This window comes from Pristis pectinata, chromosome 2 (assembly GCF_009764475.1).
Source record: "Pristis pectinata isolate sPriPec2 chromosome 2, sPriPec2.1.pri, whole genome shotgun sequence".
Classification (NCBI taxonomy): Eukaryota; Metazoa; Chordata; class Chondrichthyes; order Rhinopristiformes; family Pristidae; genus Pristis; species Pristis pectinata.
In genome coordinates this window covers 120,904,496-120,922,902 of record NC_067406.1, presented here as the reverse complement: position 1 = coordinate 120,922,902, position 18,407 = coordinate 120,904,496, and the positions used below count along the sequence as shown (strand labels likewise).

The 18,407-nt window shown below is 38.1% G+C and overlaps 1 protein-coding gene across 2 annotated transcripts in view; it reads right to left on the bottom strand.

Moving 5' to 3' along the window:
• ints10 (integrator complex subunit 10) overlaps window positions 1-18,407 on the bottom strand; it is a 58,764-nt gene that overhangs the window by 20,659 nt on the left and 19,698 nt on the right. For both annotated transcript variants that reach the window (XM_052010036.1, XM_052010035.1), the window contains exons 9-13: window positions 16,155-16,291; window positions 7,584-7,737; window positions 2,480-2,562; window positions 1,050-1,196; window positions 291-399 (exon numbers count right to left, since the gene is read on the bottom strand). In XM_052010036.1, the coding sequence (XP_051865996.1) occupies window positions 291-399; window positions 1,050-1,196; window positions 2,480-2,562; window positions 7,584-7,737; window positions 16,155-16,291 (630 nt within the window). The remainder of the gene's footprint in view (window positions 1-290; window positions 400-1,049; window positions 1,197-2,479; window positions 2,563-7,583; window positions 7,738-16,154; window positions 16,292-18,407) is intronic.

Genomic DNA, 18,407 nt, shown 5'->3' with positions numbered 1-18,407 from the left:
TTTCTGCCTATAACCAGAGGGCACAGGTTTAAGGAAGCAGGTAGGAAATTTAGAGGGGGTGAATTAACTGCCTGAGGGGGTGATGGAAACAGGTACTCTCACAACATTTAATAAGTATTTAGATGAGCACTTGAAAGGTCGTAACATAGAAAGCAAAAGAATGAGTGCTGGGAAAAGGAATTAGTATAGATAGACTAGATTATTATAGATGGCTGGCACAGACATGGTGGGCCAAAGGGCTTGTTTCTGTGTCATTTGACTCTATGACACTTTCTGGCTGTGCTCCATACCTTTTCTGAATCTAGGTTTCACTTTCGGAATTTCCTCCTGTACTTTCACCACATCCTGTGTACATGGAATAATACTGCACATAACATCCAACACCTTATCACATGTCATCTGCAGAAGGAAAACAAAATTCAGATTCTTGGATCATCTTCACCACATTTCCTTTTTTTTCCGCAGTCTTCTTTTCAAATAGAAAAATAATTCAAAAGTACATTGAATCAATCTGACAGTTTAAGTAAGAACATGGATTCTTTTTTTAAACAGTTCCTGTCAATTTCTTGTCATGTGTCTAATTATTTATTGGATCAATTTGAATTGTCTGCTTTAGTAATCTTCCTAATCATTAAACCACAGTTAAATCTTTGACTAGAAACCAGAAAGTGGAATTCCACCCATAAGAGTGTGACCAAAAAAGTAAATTCTTCATTCTAAACTTCACGTACTATAAATTCTGGATTTCATTTTTATATCTACCTACAACCTCTTCATCAACTAGTCAACTTGGTATCATTCTAGAGGAGGAACAGCAATAAGCTCTTACCTACATGATCAGGTAATACAAGTTACAAAATAGCAATGTTTTGACTCTCCTTGTCAGACTTAATAAGGAATAACATTTCACTGTGTCTAACATTTAACTTTTGGTTATAATGTAATATAAGATCTGAAATATAATGTATTATAACATCTGAATTTTGTAAAGTAGATAGGCAAAATCCCTCCTCTAAGCTTTCAAAATTATAACACCATAGTGGACTTACTCTGTATTCCCCCAATGCAAAGTGACAGGCAGCCATTTGGATTAATGCCCTCTGCTGTTCAAGTGTACCCTGACTCATGACATGCTGCTGGGCTCCCTGAAGAGCACCCAACTGATGAAGACTGTTTATTGCTTTTCTGTATTGACCCTTCAAAAAAAGTTTTCAATAATTACACACAAAAATTAAAAAAAGTAAAGAACATCAGGTAAATAATCCCATTATGCACTCATTAAAAACGTTGGAGTCGGCAATATTTATGATGACCATAGAAACTAGAATTGTTTTCATTCTAATATGTCGTCAAAATTAATTTTATCCAGTTTCCTTTAAAGTGCTTTAAACTTATATAAACAAATACCAATCTTCTACCGAATGCCATTCCTTCCTATCCTCAACAGGACAGCTGCACCAAAGGGCAGTGTGCTGGTGTCAATATGGCATACCAATGAAAAGCAGAACAGTTTTTTTACTAAATTAAAGGTATTTAAATATTAATTTTAAAACTACTTGAAGACTAACCTCACATTTATAGCTTTCTAAATATGACTAAATTCTCTTTCAATACATCTTAAAGAATTAGTTCAAACTTACAATGTAGGAAAAGGCTTCTACCTGTCCATCAAAGAAATTGTGTGTCTGGGTGAAAATAATTCCACATTTACCTTTTGACTGGGTTAAAATATTAGACAATATAAATGTGACTCTCAAATTAGAGTTGGGAACATCCACATATGCACGTTGTTTACATTGGACTGGCATCCAAACAATTCCAAACAAAGAATTGTATGAGTAGCCAGGAATTCCTAGGGCCATGATACTGGGTCAGCAACCAGACTTTACATAATCCAATAAGATGTGCATGAAAACTCTTAAGAACCTGCTACCTCAATTGCAATCTGGCCTACAAGTGACTAAATGTCCTATTCCATGCTTTGTCCTCAGAACAACAAAAGCAGCTTTCCTTTTACGAAAGGCTAAGAAGGATGGGTGACGCTAGGGAGAAGAGATTAAATTGGGGAAAAAAAAATAAGCATTAGCAAATCTTTGAGCTTCTGTGAGGTTATGAATTTAATTTTGAGAGATCAGTAGTGAAGAAAGATGAGGAACTTTCATGGATGAGTTACATGGAAGATTTTACATTGAATATGGATGTGTAGTTTCTTGATGGAATATAAATGGCAAGGAATGAATGTAAGAAGTAACCAAATAGAAAGGAGAAATTATACAGAGTACATTGCACTTAAATATTAAGGTAGATAATTCACATAATGTCAACATTCACAAGTAATAATATTTAAAACATAACATTTATTTTGAAGATAACAAACGTCAATTAGTAAATGTGGAATGTTAATTGCTAATAAGGCTCAATATATATGACAAAATGTTGTTCTGTAATTCCACAGACAGGACAACGGCAAATAATTTACCTGGTATATAATCATGTCAGTAATAAATATTCTCAACCATAGCCAGGTTTCAGTCTTCCAGGATATACAGATTCGAGTGACTTCTTCAATGGAAAGAAAATTCAAAATAAATTCAGAAATGTAGTACAAAAGAGAATAACAGTCCTTCTCAATTGAAGGTTAAGTTATTCAGCATTTGCACACACCCTTGCCGAGATACATAACCACCAGAAGCAAATATTATGCTGCAAGAATTCCAATGCACCAGCTGGGTCAATTAATCTTAAGGCCTTCTATATCATACATTGTAATAGAAATGGAGCGTTATTGTACATTTATGAATTCTATATTGCATTGCTTAGCTTAGTAAACACCATCCAAAATAGTTTCTGGGTTTACATTCCAAGGAATATTTTCCCTCTGCTTCCCATTGCTATCACTGGATGTGATATTTTAAAAAGATTCGTCAAGCCAATGCTGTTTTAAACTAGTGGACATGTACAGCTACAAAAAACAGAACACACTTGAGTGGTAGGTATAATTATTGAATTATTCAACATTCTGGTCACTTTAGACAAGTATATCAACAGCAAAATAATATTCTTATTAATGCTACTGCTGTTTGTTATTTAATTAAATCCCTCTATTTTACCAGATTGGAATCTAATTTAAAATGTAGTTATCTTTGAGAAATCAAGGGACTTCAGGGTATAGGACTGGGCACATTAGACAGGCTGGTTATGGTTTAAATCCAACCCCATGAAAAGAGATACCTGCATAATTGTAAAAACTATGGTTGTATTCCAGAGCTCAAAACCTTCATCTGAAAAAACTTGACCACTTAAAAGTACATCACTACAAGCACCTAAAATATTATCATTAAATCTTACAATGAAATAAAAAATACCTGATGTACCTTTTCAGGGTACATACCAAGTAAAACGTACAAGATCCTAAGATCCTAAGAACCTGAAACATTAATTCTATTGTTCTTTCCACTTATGTTGCCTGACCTGTTGAATGTTTCTAGCAATTTCTGTTTTTATTTCAGATTTCTAGCATCTGTAGCTCTTTTGATTTTCAGGATGCTGAAGAATCTTGACAGGGTGGATGCAGTGATGTCTCCTCACATGGGAAAATAAAGAACCTGAGGCAACTATCACAAAATTACTGCTTGCCCATTCAAGATGGAGATGAAGAATTGTTTTCCTCAGAAGGTTACAAATCCTTAGAATGCTCTTCCTCAAAAGCCAGTGAAAGCAGTCTCCCTTGAGGCAGATATGTGATAAGCAAGTAGATGAAAAGTTATGACGAATAAGAAGGAATGCAGAGTTGAGGATGCTGATCAGTTATGATCTTATAGAATTGCAGAACAGGCTCAACGGTCTGAGTGATCTATTTCTACCCTTTATCTGTAAATTCATATACAAGTGGTGGTGGTAGCTTTGCATGATAAAGTGGCAGCAGGAGAGATACGAGACGGAAGTACTGATATTCAGATGATGTGGCAGTGGTGAATCTAAGCTTTATGGAATTTGCAAATTTGATGGTGATGATTCTTCAGATGACTGTTCCTGGGCTGTTGATGAATGATGTTGATGTAAATCTGGATAGATATCTTTTTCAACTGATAAGCCTTGTAACAACAAAGCACAACATTTTCTACCATGCTGCCATGTCTAATACAATACTCCATATTGGGATCACTGTCTTTGAAGAAGGCTGTTGCTATTATTATATATTAAGATGGTCTCCAACAGCCTTTTTGTAGTGAGCTGATTTGGCATTGGTGGTGCAATGTCAAAGGCTTCTTGTTCTTATTGTGATCTCTATTTCTCATGCTCTAATAGATGCTTCTATGTAAGCTCTTCACATCATCATGGTCTACTTTATTAAACTCAGCCTCATTTCCCAACTTAACAATGACGTTTCAGGTTTGTAAACCCAAGGGAATCATGCAGATACTTCCTCTATTCATTGTTATGTGGATTATATCATCCCAGGAGACACTGATGTAGCCTATGACTATCTTGATATTGTACCACTTCCAAATTTCCTGAATGGTGGGTTTGTCCCACCATGGTGGGTCCTAAATAACATGCCTCATAACGCACTGTAAGTGGCAAGCCTCAAATGTAGTGATAGCACCCTGGCAACAACAAAGTGGCGTTGGGGAAGCAAAAATGCCGCCTAAACATCGTTAGCCACGATGTCAATATTAATCAGGTCTCCAGGGGTATTGTCAACAATGATCAAGGCTCTACTGTTCAAGTTATTTCTCACAAGGTATCAGTCAAGGAGAAGAGAAAATACAAGATATAATCTTGGAAGAGCAGTACCCTCATTCAGGTTTTTGTGTTAAATTGCCAAAATACTGGAAGATTAGCCTTTAAATAACACTTTAGAGCCCTTGAATTCTCTTGAGCAGTAGACCAAGAGAAGCTTAAGCTTACAGTCACCCTCAGCATTGCCTTCAGAGGGAATAGCAAGTCTAATTTGGCTGTCATGAAGCCTGAAGTAGTTTTCTCATCCCTTGAAAGTACATGTCAACATCTTCTTCCAAATAAGCCAAGTCTCAGTTGCATTAAACAGCTGTTTTTAAGAATAGCCATCTTCCCCAATGATTCATTTTAGCTCCTTTGGAAACTTTCTCACCACCAATGTATCTGCATTTATTGTCTTACCCCAGAAGTTGAACATTGTGCAGTTTTACACACTTCTTGAAACAGTCAAACCAACCATGGCTGGCTTTGAACATATCAACACTTTTATAAGATCCATCAGTTTCCTTGTGTTTTTTCAAGTTTTGCCATAAAGATTATGCTTTTTCAAGTGCCATAAAGATCATGCTTCTTTAAGGATTATCATTAAGTACAGGGGCACATGCTGTTGATTTTCATCTTCTAACTACGAGCCTAACCTTTTTCAATGTGCTCCATTAAAACATCTCTGCCATTCATAATACATGATACTCTTCCAGGAAAACATTTTGGTCACCAAATTTTATTTTGAAATATCAGGACTGTTCACACCATTTGACACTGCAAGATTGAACAAACCACTGATGTCCAATCAAACACTCACATTTTTCACACTTTATTAAAGGCTATTACTTGCTGTGATTTCTGAGAGGAAGTGAAATCCTCAGAATTGCTAAGCATTTTGAAACCATCTTTAAGGATGCACAAATAAAATGTGAGGAATCCCAATAACAAACAACGCATTGTGATTTCGACGATGACAAAATAGCATGGAATGATGCATGAAGTGCACTACAGATGGAGACTGATGCACTTCTTGTTATAGCGATGAAAGCTTGGTAAATTGAGGACACAAACCTAAAGAATCAATGCATTCTAGCAAAAATCCGTAAATCAGATGTTCATAAATCAAGGAACATATGTATTCCCATGGTGTTACGGACTAGGTTACTATTGGTGAATGTTCCTTTAAGATAGAGCATAGTGTGTGTGTGGTGTGGTTACGACAACAGAAGATAAAGGACGTAATGACGTTTTGAAGCAGTCAGTCAGAATTAGTTGGGGAGGGGAGGGGGGGAGAGAGAGACCAGCCTGCTAGCCTCTATCGATGGATGAAAAACAGTAACTGTGCCTGTCACTACAATCCACGTACGGATTTTTGGAGTAATCCGGTGGAGTCCACTTTGTTGTTAACCTGTAGAGGGACTCAGTGTGTATCTTTTGTTGCTGGTTCGTAACAAAATTCCATTGCTGCTGGTTTCCACACACACAAGCCAATCAAAAAAATTTTTATCAGACTGACCACAATCAGTCGTCCACTAAGACCCCAATTTGTTCAAACTCAGACCTCTGGTACCAATCTTGAGTTCGACTTCAGACCACCCTCGTCAATCTTGGGATCCATCCCGGATGAGCCCCCAACGGTAAGACATGTTTTCTATTATTTGCTGAAAAGGTTGTCAAAGAAAACCTGCAAAATAGTTCAACCAACTGTCCTTTTCAATATGAAAGCTATAAACAAAGCCACTTCCATGGAATTAATTTCTCCACTTAATTTCAAAACATTTAATTCAAATACATCTTAAAAAAAACCTTTCCGAAAAGTCCCTCTGTAGTTACATGTGAACGTACAAATTGGGAGCAGTAAGCCACTCAGCTCCTTGAGCCTGCTGTGCCACTTAATGAGATTATGGCTGATCTGACTGTAGCCTCAACTCTGCATTCCCACCTACCTGCAGCAACCTTTCACCATGTTTATCAAGAATCAATTTATTTCTGCTGTGAAATTATTCAAAAACTCTGCATCCAATGCTGTTTGAGGAAGAAAGTTCCAAAGACTCATGATCGTCTGAGAGAAAATGCTTCACATAATCTTTGGCTTAAATAGGTGAACCCTTATTTTTAAACAGTGACCACATTCCAGATTTTCCCATAACAGGATCTTGTCAATGGGATCTTGTCAAGACCCTCAGGATCTTGTATATTACAAATATTTTCTTAAGATACTAAAATTGTAAAACAGTACTTATCAAAAGTGTACTGTATATGTGTATTTTGTATATTTGTGTTCCCTTTCATGTTTGGCATGTGTACATCAAGCCCTTCATCTGCATATCCACAAACTTTTCCAAATTTATGGTGAGGAAAGCTATAACTGCTGTGCAAATTGTACTGGAGAATTTTTTTTTCTATGTGACAGCCCCTTGCTATCTTGATGAGGTGAAATTTGAACAGAAGAACTTTCAGACAAATAACCTCACAATATGTAAAAATATAATTAATGCTATTATCAACATCCTTAAATAAAAGGAGACACGGCAGAATGAAAACAGAAAAATTGCTACCAACAAAAATTATTTCTTTTTAGAACCAAATTGATTAGACAGGACTTCTGGCACATGGAAATCTGCAAGTCTCTGAGAATGCAACAATTATACTTAAATTTGTCCCAGACTACTTCTATTCTGCACCATAAATCAAGAACTATTTACACAGTAATACACATTTGACAGTCACCCAGTAAATGATTCCAGTATTGGAAATGTGAAAGGGACAGATGTACAAAAATTCCTCTTGTCTCCAGGTATTTAACCTCCCCAGAGTAAGGCTATTTACTTTCTTTAATAGAATAGAAGCAGTCCTACCTTTTTCCAAAGCCTCTTGGGAATGAAGCAATTCCCAACTTTCTCTTGCTACTTTAAAGCTCTCAAGTACATCTATTGAATTTGGCAGCTCAATCTTATTGACAACAATGTGACGGTTACGCACTTTTCCAGAACATTCTTCATCATCTGAACTCTGAAAGAAAAACAAATTAATTAATTTCTTCAGAATTTAAAAGGCAAATCAGTAATATTACTCTATAATACTGACTACATGAGTTTCTACCAAGTTTCTCTCTGGTTCATCCCCTGCTGGAGAAATTATCATCTTCCATGATGTCAGTCCTATGTAACTCAGCCAGTTGTTGTTCCTTGTGTTTACTCAACAATGAACAGTTCCAAATTACTCAACCTTAGAGAACAACCAAACCCAACCCTATCCTTGTCTACAATTGTAATAAATATCCAAAGACAGATTTATGACAGATACAAAAAAGTCTGAAATATAAAGTCTACCCACCATTCATTACTCTTTACAAACAAGATATTAAAATATCATAAAAGGGTTAACAGTGAAATATTATAACAGGAATTAAATTGAACCAATTTGACCCAGCTATCCTCTCTTTATAAGACATATCCACTAGAGGTTCTGAAATAAAAACAGAAAATGCTGAAAACTCTCAGCAGGTAAGAGAAAAGGGTTGTGCATAACTAAAGATTAAAATATTGTAAATAAGAGGCTTTGCAATAACACAATAGGTTCATTTTGCAGATTTTCTACATGGACAATATTAGTGACAAAGATCATAGTAGAAAATTGTACATAACTTCTAAAATATACTAGTAATATACATTTTAAAATGTCAGTGAACAGGATAGCATTGAAAATCAAAAAAAACTGCAGAAGCTGTAAAACTAAAATATAACAAAAAGTACTGAGACAATGTTTTTACTTTTAGCAATAGATGCCGGCTGTTGCCTTAATATACAACGATATAACTGGCCAGTTTAAAAAATGTGCCAGCCGTTTGGCTGTATCTAAAGATAACATCTGGCATCTACAGCCAAAAGCAAAAATATTGCCTAAGTTAATTACTAATATTAGATCAGGAAGCTTATTAGAGTCAGTGTCCTCCCAAGAATCACTGTCTCACAGACTGTGTAAGAAACAAGTCTTCTAATAAGACATCTCCCAATTAGAACCAATTACAATTGTGAATAATATCTATATTGTTACTGTGTAGTAAGAACACAGTTGCAAGAATAGGCCCTAGGCCCCCTCAACCCTGCTCTGCCATTAAATAAGATCATGGCCTCATCTTCACCTTCCTGCTCAGAATCAGGTTTATTATCACTGACGTATGTCATGAAATTTGTTGTTTTGCAGCAGCAGTACAATGCAAGACGTAAAAATTACTAGAAGTAACAAAAATAAATAAATAGTGCAAAACAAGAATAATGAGGTGGTGTTCATGGACCATTCAGAAATCTGATGGCAGAGGGGAAGAAGCTGTTCCTAAAAAGTGTGGATCTTCAGGCTCCTGTACCCCCGCCCTGATGGTAGTAACGTGAAGAGGGCATGTCCTAAGGTGGTGAGGGTCCTTAATGATGGATGCCGCCTTCTTGAGGCACCTGCTCTTGAAGGTGTCCTCAATGGTAGGGAGGGTTGTGCCTGTGATGGAGCTGGCTGAGTCTACAACCCTCCGAAGCCTCTTTCGATATTGCACATTGGAGCCTCCATACTAGGCAGTGATGCAACCAGTCAGAATGCTCTCCACCATACATCGGCAGAAATTTGCAAGGGTCTTTGGTGACATACCAAATCTCCTCAGACTCTTAACGAAGTAGAGTCGCTGGCGTGCCTTCTTCATGATTGCGTCAATGTGTTGGGCCCAAGGTAGATCCTCTGAGATGTTAATGCCCAGGAACTTGAAGCTGCTCACCCTTTCCACCGCTGACCCCTTATTGAGGACTGGTGTGTGTTCTCCCGACTTCTCCTTCCTGAAGTTCACAATCAATTTCTTGGTCTTGCTGATGCTGAGTACGAGGTTGTTGTTGCAACACCACTCAGCCAGCTGATCAATCCCTAGAACCTTCGCTTCCCCTAACTTTATGAATAAACTGACAGGTTTGTTATAGCCCAAAATATGCAGCGGTTTCCAATCACTATCCCATTGTTTGGAAACCCCAATCATTTGGCATCAAGCTAAACAAGGCCCCGTTTCCTATGCTCCCTTTAAACTTACTGGGGTTTCATTTCCTGCATTCCCTTTCACCATTTCCAGCGCTCCCTTTAAACTCACCAGAACCCTAATTCCCATGCATCCTTTAAAATTACTGGGGCACTGTTTCCCACAATCCCTTTGCAATTCTGCAATGTCCATTGTGGGATAAGTTAGTAAAAAGGTCATGACTGATTCTCTCACATGCAATATGCATTAGGATATAAATTTCTTACTAAAGGAGTTGAATTTTGTTCGAAATAAATCATGCAGCTCAAAAGAGCATAAATATCCTCTTATTCTGCTAAAGAAGACCAGAAGACTCAGTTGTTTGATGCAGGTCTTTAGAAAAAATTACATCACCAGTAGCATGAGAGTCAAATGTTGCCCCATTCCCAATGTTCACACACACGTCCTTCAGTTTAGTAGTTCAATCAGCCAACCAAAGGATAACCTTCTTGCAACTGAAGTAAATAGGTTGCTAAGCATCAAATTAGTCTCCTAGCGAATGAGAAACAAGTCAATTTTATGCACTGTATTATGTGTTTTCCATGAAATTGGAGACTTTTGGATCTAGGTCAATGGAGAAATGTAGCAGAAGATGGAAAATTTCTATTTGACATCACTACCCATATTATTCAGGCAGTACAACCATGAAAGTGGATATAATTCTCTCTAAAAGACTCTGGTCTCAAAATATTATTCAGTCCTGTCTCACAACATTCGTGAGGTTCAACCTTCAGTATTGCAGCAATGGACAAGCAGAACAATTTATTCTTTTATCAATGCAAGATCTTCATAAAATATAGAACCGATAATGTGGAGCATTCTTTCTATCCACCATCGTTTAGACATAAGGTTTCTGAGTATTCCCTATCAAAAGGAAATTTACATTACAGTCTGCCAGTTTCTCACCAAATACCACAAACTGGTATCCTTACAATAGTAATAGTTTTGGATGCCTTATTCAGCTTTGGAAGTGACTTCAAGAAAAACAGAATAAGGACCTGATAGTAGTTGTCCTAAGTGATAATCCGCGAAAGCAGAATAAAAGTCAACCATAGAAAAAAGTCAAGACACAAGAAAGACTGCAGATGCTGGAAATCTGGAGCAACACACAAAAAGTCACAGGGAAAAGTCACTCCTTCACCTTGTATCCTACCTCCCCTAACGAAGTATTCTCGTGGAATACCTGTATTATCTTACCTGTATGGAATACCTGTATTATATATACTCCAAAAATGTACTTTTAAGCCATTCTGCAGATATACTTTCAATGAACTTTTGACTGAGCTAGGTCCACCAGCATAACAAAATGCAAGTATTTCACAAATTAACACATTTTTGTTATAGAATGGCTGCATGCTGTACCAATAGATGACAATAATGATTTTTCTCCTTGGGCAATCCCTCAAGGATGGCTTGCATCCATACCAAGTTCTATGGGTTTTGAGGTGGCTGCTGAGGCCAATGTGGGACCTGCAGAATTCTGCCACAGGTGTGGAAAAGAACTGCTTGTAGCTAGAATTGTGTGTGTTCTTGATAGAGTTTTCAAAGCCATCCTAAATGCTCCTTTTCCATTTTGTGCAATGATGATCCAGAGATTCACACAAGTCAGTGGGGACATTTCAAAAGTCAGTGAGAACTTCCTCGAATCATTTCCTCTATCAACCTAGTAATATCTTTCTGTGACAGAACACAGAATAGGAGAGTCTAGTATCAGGTTAGTGAGCAACATGACCCTATAATTACAACCTCAAATCTAGGAATGTTAGCCTGGGAGAGAATACTGATGTTGGTTCACTTATCCTGCCAGTCGATTTGGAGAATTTGTGGAGACAACATTGGTGGTAACTCTCTAATACTTTAATATCCCTGCTGTAGGTAGTTCACATCTCAGAAGAATACAGGAAGGTATAGGTCATCGTTGCCTTGTTCACCATAAGTTTTGTATTAAGTTTGAGACGTTGAGCTTTAAACACTATTTCATTCAGACAGCAAAAGCTAACACACGGTAGATGCTTTAGAATTTCATCACTGTCTGTCTTCACTAAAGAGGTGGCTCCCAAGATGTGGGTAGCAGTCCACATTTAAGGGTATCACTGTGGACCTTTATTTCTGAGGGCAGTATAATACAGCACAGGCAAATAGATTGATGACCGGTGCTCTGCAGAAGTGCAAGGACATTCTCCTGTAAGCTTCAATGGATGAGTCGACAATGACCTTGCACTAAGTCTCCAAACATGCATGTATACAAGCTTCATCTGTGTACAGAAGCTGGATGACTGAAGTTGGGGTGAGCTTGGTTCTGGAGTAGAAGTGATACAAGTTGATCAACTTCCCATTTGTCCCATAGATTAGCTCCACTCCAGTGGAAACTGTGTTAGAGGAATATGCAGCACTGCTGCACGAAAGTTTGAGACAAGTGTTGGGATAATGTCAAATTGATACTCTAACACCCAGGTGGAATTCATTTGGGATAAATTCTTATAATACAGAAAACACAACAGCTTCACAGAGTTGCATCTTTATTAATGAATCATGCTCTTTTATATTCAAACCATTCTGGTGCTCTTCTCTAAATCCACTCTGAACCACAAAAATCCTTTTTGTAGTATAATGAACAAAAGAAAATGTATTAAATTGATCTTCTCTTTGAACAACATATTGCAACATGATAGCATAAAGTCTAATGATGTGTTCAACAATCCTGAAAATATCTTAACACCTACCTTCCTGCATTACTTTAAAAAGTGTTTTAGGTGTCATATGTATCCTGATTATCATTGTAGGCAGAAGAGACTGATGCAGGGTTTCAACTCAAAACATCAACAATTCCTTTCCTTGCACAGATGCTGTTTGACCCACTGGCTTGATAGCTAATTAAGTGCAGGCACATTTTTAACTACAGCTGTTTCACGCACAGATTTTGGAATTTGGAAAAATGATGGATCTAATATGGGCAGTTCACTGCTGGCTTCAAGTTATGGCCCCAATATATTACACCAGTCATGCACTAACCAGTAATATCATAAATTGAAGAGAATGTCGAAGCAGAAAGGGTTACTGTCAAAGGTATTACATGGCATGTGCCATCCTGCATTCTATAGTATGCAGAAGAACCCTGGTGAAAGAAAGTGCACAATGGATACTTTTTTCTCATTTGAAACAGTTTATAGTTTTATATAGCAAATGGGAAAGACAACCAAAAAAAATGTATTATATATAAATTGAATAAAATCTAAAATACAAATTTTGACTTCACAGATGAAGGCATCAATGTTTAAGCAGATGTTAACACTTCAATCTACATTTCTTGATATCTCAAATGAGAGAAGCAAAATTGGCTCAATTGGTGGCAAACTCCCCTGAAGTAAAATACCCCAAAATGTAAGAAATTACAGCACTGCAGTCATAGTCATATAGTCATACAGCACGGAAACAGGCTCTTCGTCCCAAGTGGTCCATGCCAACCAAGATGCCCCATCCATGCTAGTCCCATTTGCCAGCATTGGCCCATAACCTTCCAAACTTTTCCAATCCATGTACCTGTCCAAGTGTCGTTTAGAAATTGTTATTGTACCTGCCTCAACCACTTCCTCTAGCAGCTGATTCTACATAGATACCACCCTTTGCATAAAAAAGTTGGCCCTCATGTTCCTCTTAAATCTTTCCCCTCTCACCTTAAACCTATATCTTCCAGTTCTTGATACCCCAGCTTTGGGAAAAAGACTGAGTGCATTCACCATATCTATGCCCCTCATGATTTTATACACCTCTATAAGATCGCCCCTTAGTCTCCTACATGCTAAGGAATAATGTCCTAGCCTGCCCAACCTCTACCTACAACGCAGTCCCTCAAATCCTGGCAGAATCCTTGTAAATCTTTCCTGGACTCATTCTAGTTTAATAACATCTTTCCTATAGCAGGGCGACCAAAACGGAACACAATACTCCAAGTGCAGCCTCACCAGCATCCATGACCTCCCAACTTTTATACTCAATGCCCTGACTTATGAAGGCCAGCATGCCAAAAGCTTTCTTCACCACCCTGTCTACCTGTGATTCCACTTTCAGTGAACCATGTACTTGTACTCCAAGGTCCCTCTGTTCTACAACACTCCCCAGGGCCCTGCCGTTCACTGTGAAAGTCCTACCTGGGTTTGACTTTCCAAAATGCAACACCTCGCACTTAACCAAATTAAACTTCATTTGCCATTCCTCGGTCCACTTACTCAGCTGATCAAGATCACCCTGCAATTTTTGAAAACCTTCTTCATTGTCCCCTACACCACCTATTTTAGTGTCATCTGCAAACTTACTAACCATGCCTTGTATATTCTTATCCAAATCATTGATATAGATGACAAGTAACAATGGGCCCAGCACTGGCCCTTGAAGCCCGCCACTAATCATGGGCCTCCAGTCCGAGAAACAACCTTCCACCATCACGCTCTGCTTTCTACCATCAAACCAACTGTGCATCCAATTAGCCAGCTCTCCCTGGATTCCATGCAATTTAACCTTCTGGAGCAGCCTACCATATGCAGCCTCATCAAAGGCCTTACCAAAGTCCATATAAACCAGGTCTACCGCCTTGCCCTCATCAACTTTCTTGGTCACCTCATTAAAAAAACTCAATCAAGCTCGTAAGACGTGATCTCCCATGCAAAGCCATGACGACTACCCCTAATCAACCCATCTTTCCAGATGTATGTATATCTTATCCCTCAGAATCCTCTCCAGTAACTTACCTAGCACAGATGTTAGACTTACTGGTCTATAGTTCCCAGGATATTCTTTGCCACCCTTCTTAAATAAAGACACAACATTCGCTACCCTCCAGTCTACCAGCACCTCACCCATGGCTAATGATGGTACAAGTACCACAGCCAAGGCTCCCGCAACTTCTTCTCTGGCCTCCCACAGTGTTCTTGGATAAACCTGGTTAGGCCCTAGAGATTTATCTACCTTTTAAGATATCCAAGACCTCCCCATTTACTTTTCCTAGTTCCAAAGTCTTCATGTCTTTCTCCACAGGAAAAAAAAGAGAAATATTCATTGAGGACCTTGCCCATCTCCTGCGGCTCCACACAAAGGTGTCCCCTTTGGTCTTAGAGGGGCTCTATTCTCTCTCTAGTTATTCTTTTTCCCTTAATATACCTATAAAATCTTTTTGGATTTTCCTTAATCTTCTCTGCCAAAGTTATCTCATACCCACTTTTTGTCCTGATTTCCTTCTTGAGTACACTTCTGCATCCCCTATACTCCTCCAGGGAGTCACTTGATCCCAGCTGCCTGCACCTGACCCATGCCTCCTCCTTTTTACTGGCCAGGCCTCAATATCCCTTGTCATCCACCGTTCCCTACTCCTACCACCCTTGCCCTTCACTCTAACAGGAACATGTAGACCTTAAGCTCTCACTGTCTCACCTTTAAAAGCCTTCCACTTGCCTGTGGCCCCTTTGCCTACAAACAACCTACTTCAATCAACCTTTTCAAGGTCCTGTCTCATACTGTCAAAATTTGCCTTGCCCCAATTTAGAACGTGAACCTGTGGACCAGTCCTGTCCCTTTCCATAACTACTTTAAAACTAATAGAACTATGGTCAGTGGTCCCAAAGTGCTCCCCCACTGTCACCTCAGTCACTTGCCACATCCTATTATCCAAGAGTAGGTCGAGCTTTACCCTCTCCCTAGTAGGGCCCTCTGTACATTGCCTCAATCATTGCCAACAGAAATTCTGACCTGTTCATAGTACAATCAGATATTGTTTATTTTTACTATTTAAAGAGGAAACTTTTACAGAACACAGTGACATATTTAAAATATATTAAGAAGTCACTGCAAAGAAATCCACAAAGAATTGAATAATTTGCAATTACATAGGAGTGTTAATTGACTAAAAATAACACAAAACACTGTGCAAATGCATTTAAAAAAATGAACAATCAGCCAAATGAAGGTGGTGGTAGAAAGGGTTACTAAAAGATTGACAAGAAATTGGTTTTAATGAAGATCTTTCAATGCAATAATCAAGTAAGACTCAACTGAAACAATAGTTAGAATAGGTCACAATTATGTACGGGGCAGAGTCTGTGACAGATGCAAATGACATTGACTTTAGTCTTCCAAATGTTTAATTAAAGGACATCGTAGTTCAATCAGACTAGTATCAGATGAACAGTCTGATAACCTACAGACAGCTACAGGGTCAAGAAAAGTGGCAGAGGAATAGCAGGCTGCCATTGGTGTATTGATGGAAGCTGATGAATTTCTACAGATGACACCACAGTATTGCAAAACATCCGATATCAGGTCATTAAAGACAGAGAGAAAAATAGATTTCCAAAAATAATGAAATGTTCAATAGGATTAGATTACTCACCAACGTTTTTTCTCTCCCATCTCCAAGTTTTCGTCTTTTATGAATATGCTTACTGCGATCAATATCCACATCACCATAGATATTTGACAAGTCATCCAATAAAATAAGAGGAACCTGGTTGCTGGAAGGGCTTGGTGCTAAAAAGAAATTGTTTTAATTGTTAGAACTATGTGCATCAACCAAAAATACAAGTAACTTAACAGGAACGTTCCAGTATTTTTGTAAAAATTTGTTTGATTCACAGTGCATAATGTACAAGTGCCATTTAACATTTATGATATTAAAATCCCATTCTTTGGATCTGGGTTAACATTATAGTACCACACAAAACTTTTTATGATAGGCCACACTCAAATCAACTAATGCAGTTGGCAGTTCCTCCTATTTGCTTTCAATGTTGATTCTTGCTAACTTTCTTGCTGCACTTGTGGGGTGAAATGGCCATGCAGTAGCTACTGGTACTTCCATATCTAAAGTAGCCACGATGGCTTCAAGAAAATCTATCTATCTATGGATCAGCAGATAAACTCATCATAATTCTGTCCTATTTGTTTCTGGGTAGATATAAGGCAATTAGGAAGAGGTGAGGGGAGATGAACCTGAGATCCAAGCTGTCTGGAAAACATCATTAAATTGGAGGAAGAAATTGGCTGTAACCAATTCTCTTATACTTTAATCTCTATGAATTTATCGTGGAGTTTATAATGAAATTGCCATGGAACTGTCACAACAATTGTGTCTTGTAGAATGATTTTTTTGTGGAATGTATTTGAGGTGAAAGTTAAATCTGGACAAATATCTTGTGTAATCTTATTGGTAAACAACAAAATTAGAAAGAGAAACCCTTCACGTCAAAAATTTAACTAACGTGACAAGAAAGAAATTACCTTTTATGTCCTGAGAACATCCAAAACCTTTGCAGTCATAATCTCTATTACACAGGCAAATACATCAACTACACAGCACACAGTAATGACCCATAAAAGTAAATTACATAAATGACCAGTTAATTTGCTTCAGTAATGTTTAGTGAAAATTGCTAGGCAGATAAAAAAAAATTCACAGACCGCAGATGTGATATATACATTTTATCAAGATAGAGTCTTTGAAATTCCTCAAGCTTTACCAGACCACAGTACATTTGGCAGATCAATACTTCCAGCCACTCTTCTTATCTTCGATCCTGAGGGACTGACTGAAATACTTTCACCCTTATTTCGTAGCTCCGAGGTAGCAAATGAAGTCAATGTGGAACAGTAGATTCTACCATAGATGGGGTAGGTGGTGGCCAAGTGTTAATCTGTAAGATAGACCACTCCCTGTGCAAGTTCCGAAAGACCTCTGTGTTTTCATGATGCATGGCCTCAAGGTTCTCAATACCATCCCAAATGTTCCTTCTTCACTTTGAGTGGTATTGGAGCAGAAATTCCCAGTTAGTGGGAATGTTACATTTCTTCAACAAGGCTTTGAGCACATTCTTGAATCTTTTCTTCTCTCTACCCAGTAATCTCTTCCCATGACAGAGCTCAAAATAAACTGGCAATAAAAGAAACTGCAGATGCTGAAAATCTGAAATAAAAACAGGAAATGCTGGCAACGCTCACAAGGTCAGACATATCAATGGTGAGAGAAAGAGGGTTAACGTTTCAGATCTGAGACCCTTTGTCAGTTCTGAGCATGGAACCTGGGCCTGAAATGTTAATTCTATTTCTCTTTCAGCAGATCTGTGGAATGTTTACAGCATTTTCTGTTTTATTTTGGAATGCAGTGAAGGTTTTAGGAATCTGGTGTTCAAGAGTATGAATGATATGGCCTGTCCAACATCACCAACTGAGTGTAACCAGGGCCTGAATTCTGGGAAAGGATACTGACATTGGTTTGATTGTCCTCCTAGCAAGCTTGGAGGATTTTGTGGAAACCGTGTTTTTTCAGTGCCTTGAGATGCTTGCTGTAAATAGTCCAGGTCTCAAAAACAAATTTGAAGACTGAGTCACCACAACCCAGTGAATCATAAGTTTTGTGCAAGATCTGAGATCTTGATCTTCAAATACCCTTTTACTCAATCAACCAAATGTTCTGCTGACTCACTGAAAGCAGTGATGAATTTCATCATCAAGGTCTCCCTCTGCCAAGAGGTGGCTTCCAAGAAGTGGGAAGTAGACCGTTTTCTGTGAACCTTCATTGTTGAGGAGTAGTGTGTTTGCAGCAGTAGCAAGTTGGCAGAAGAGCTTTATCTTGAAAATGTTTAGATCT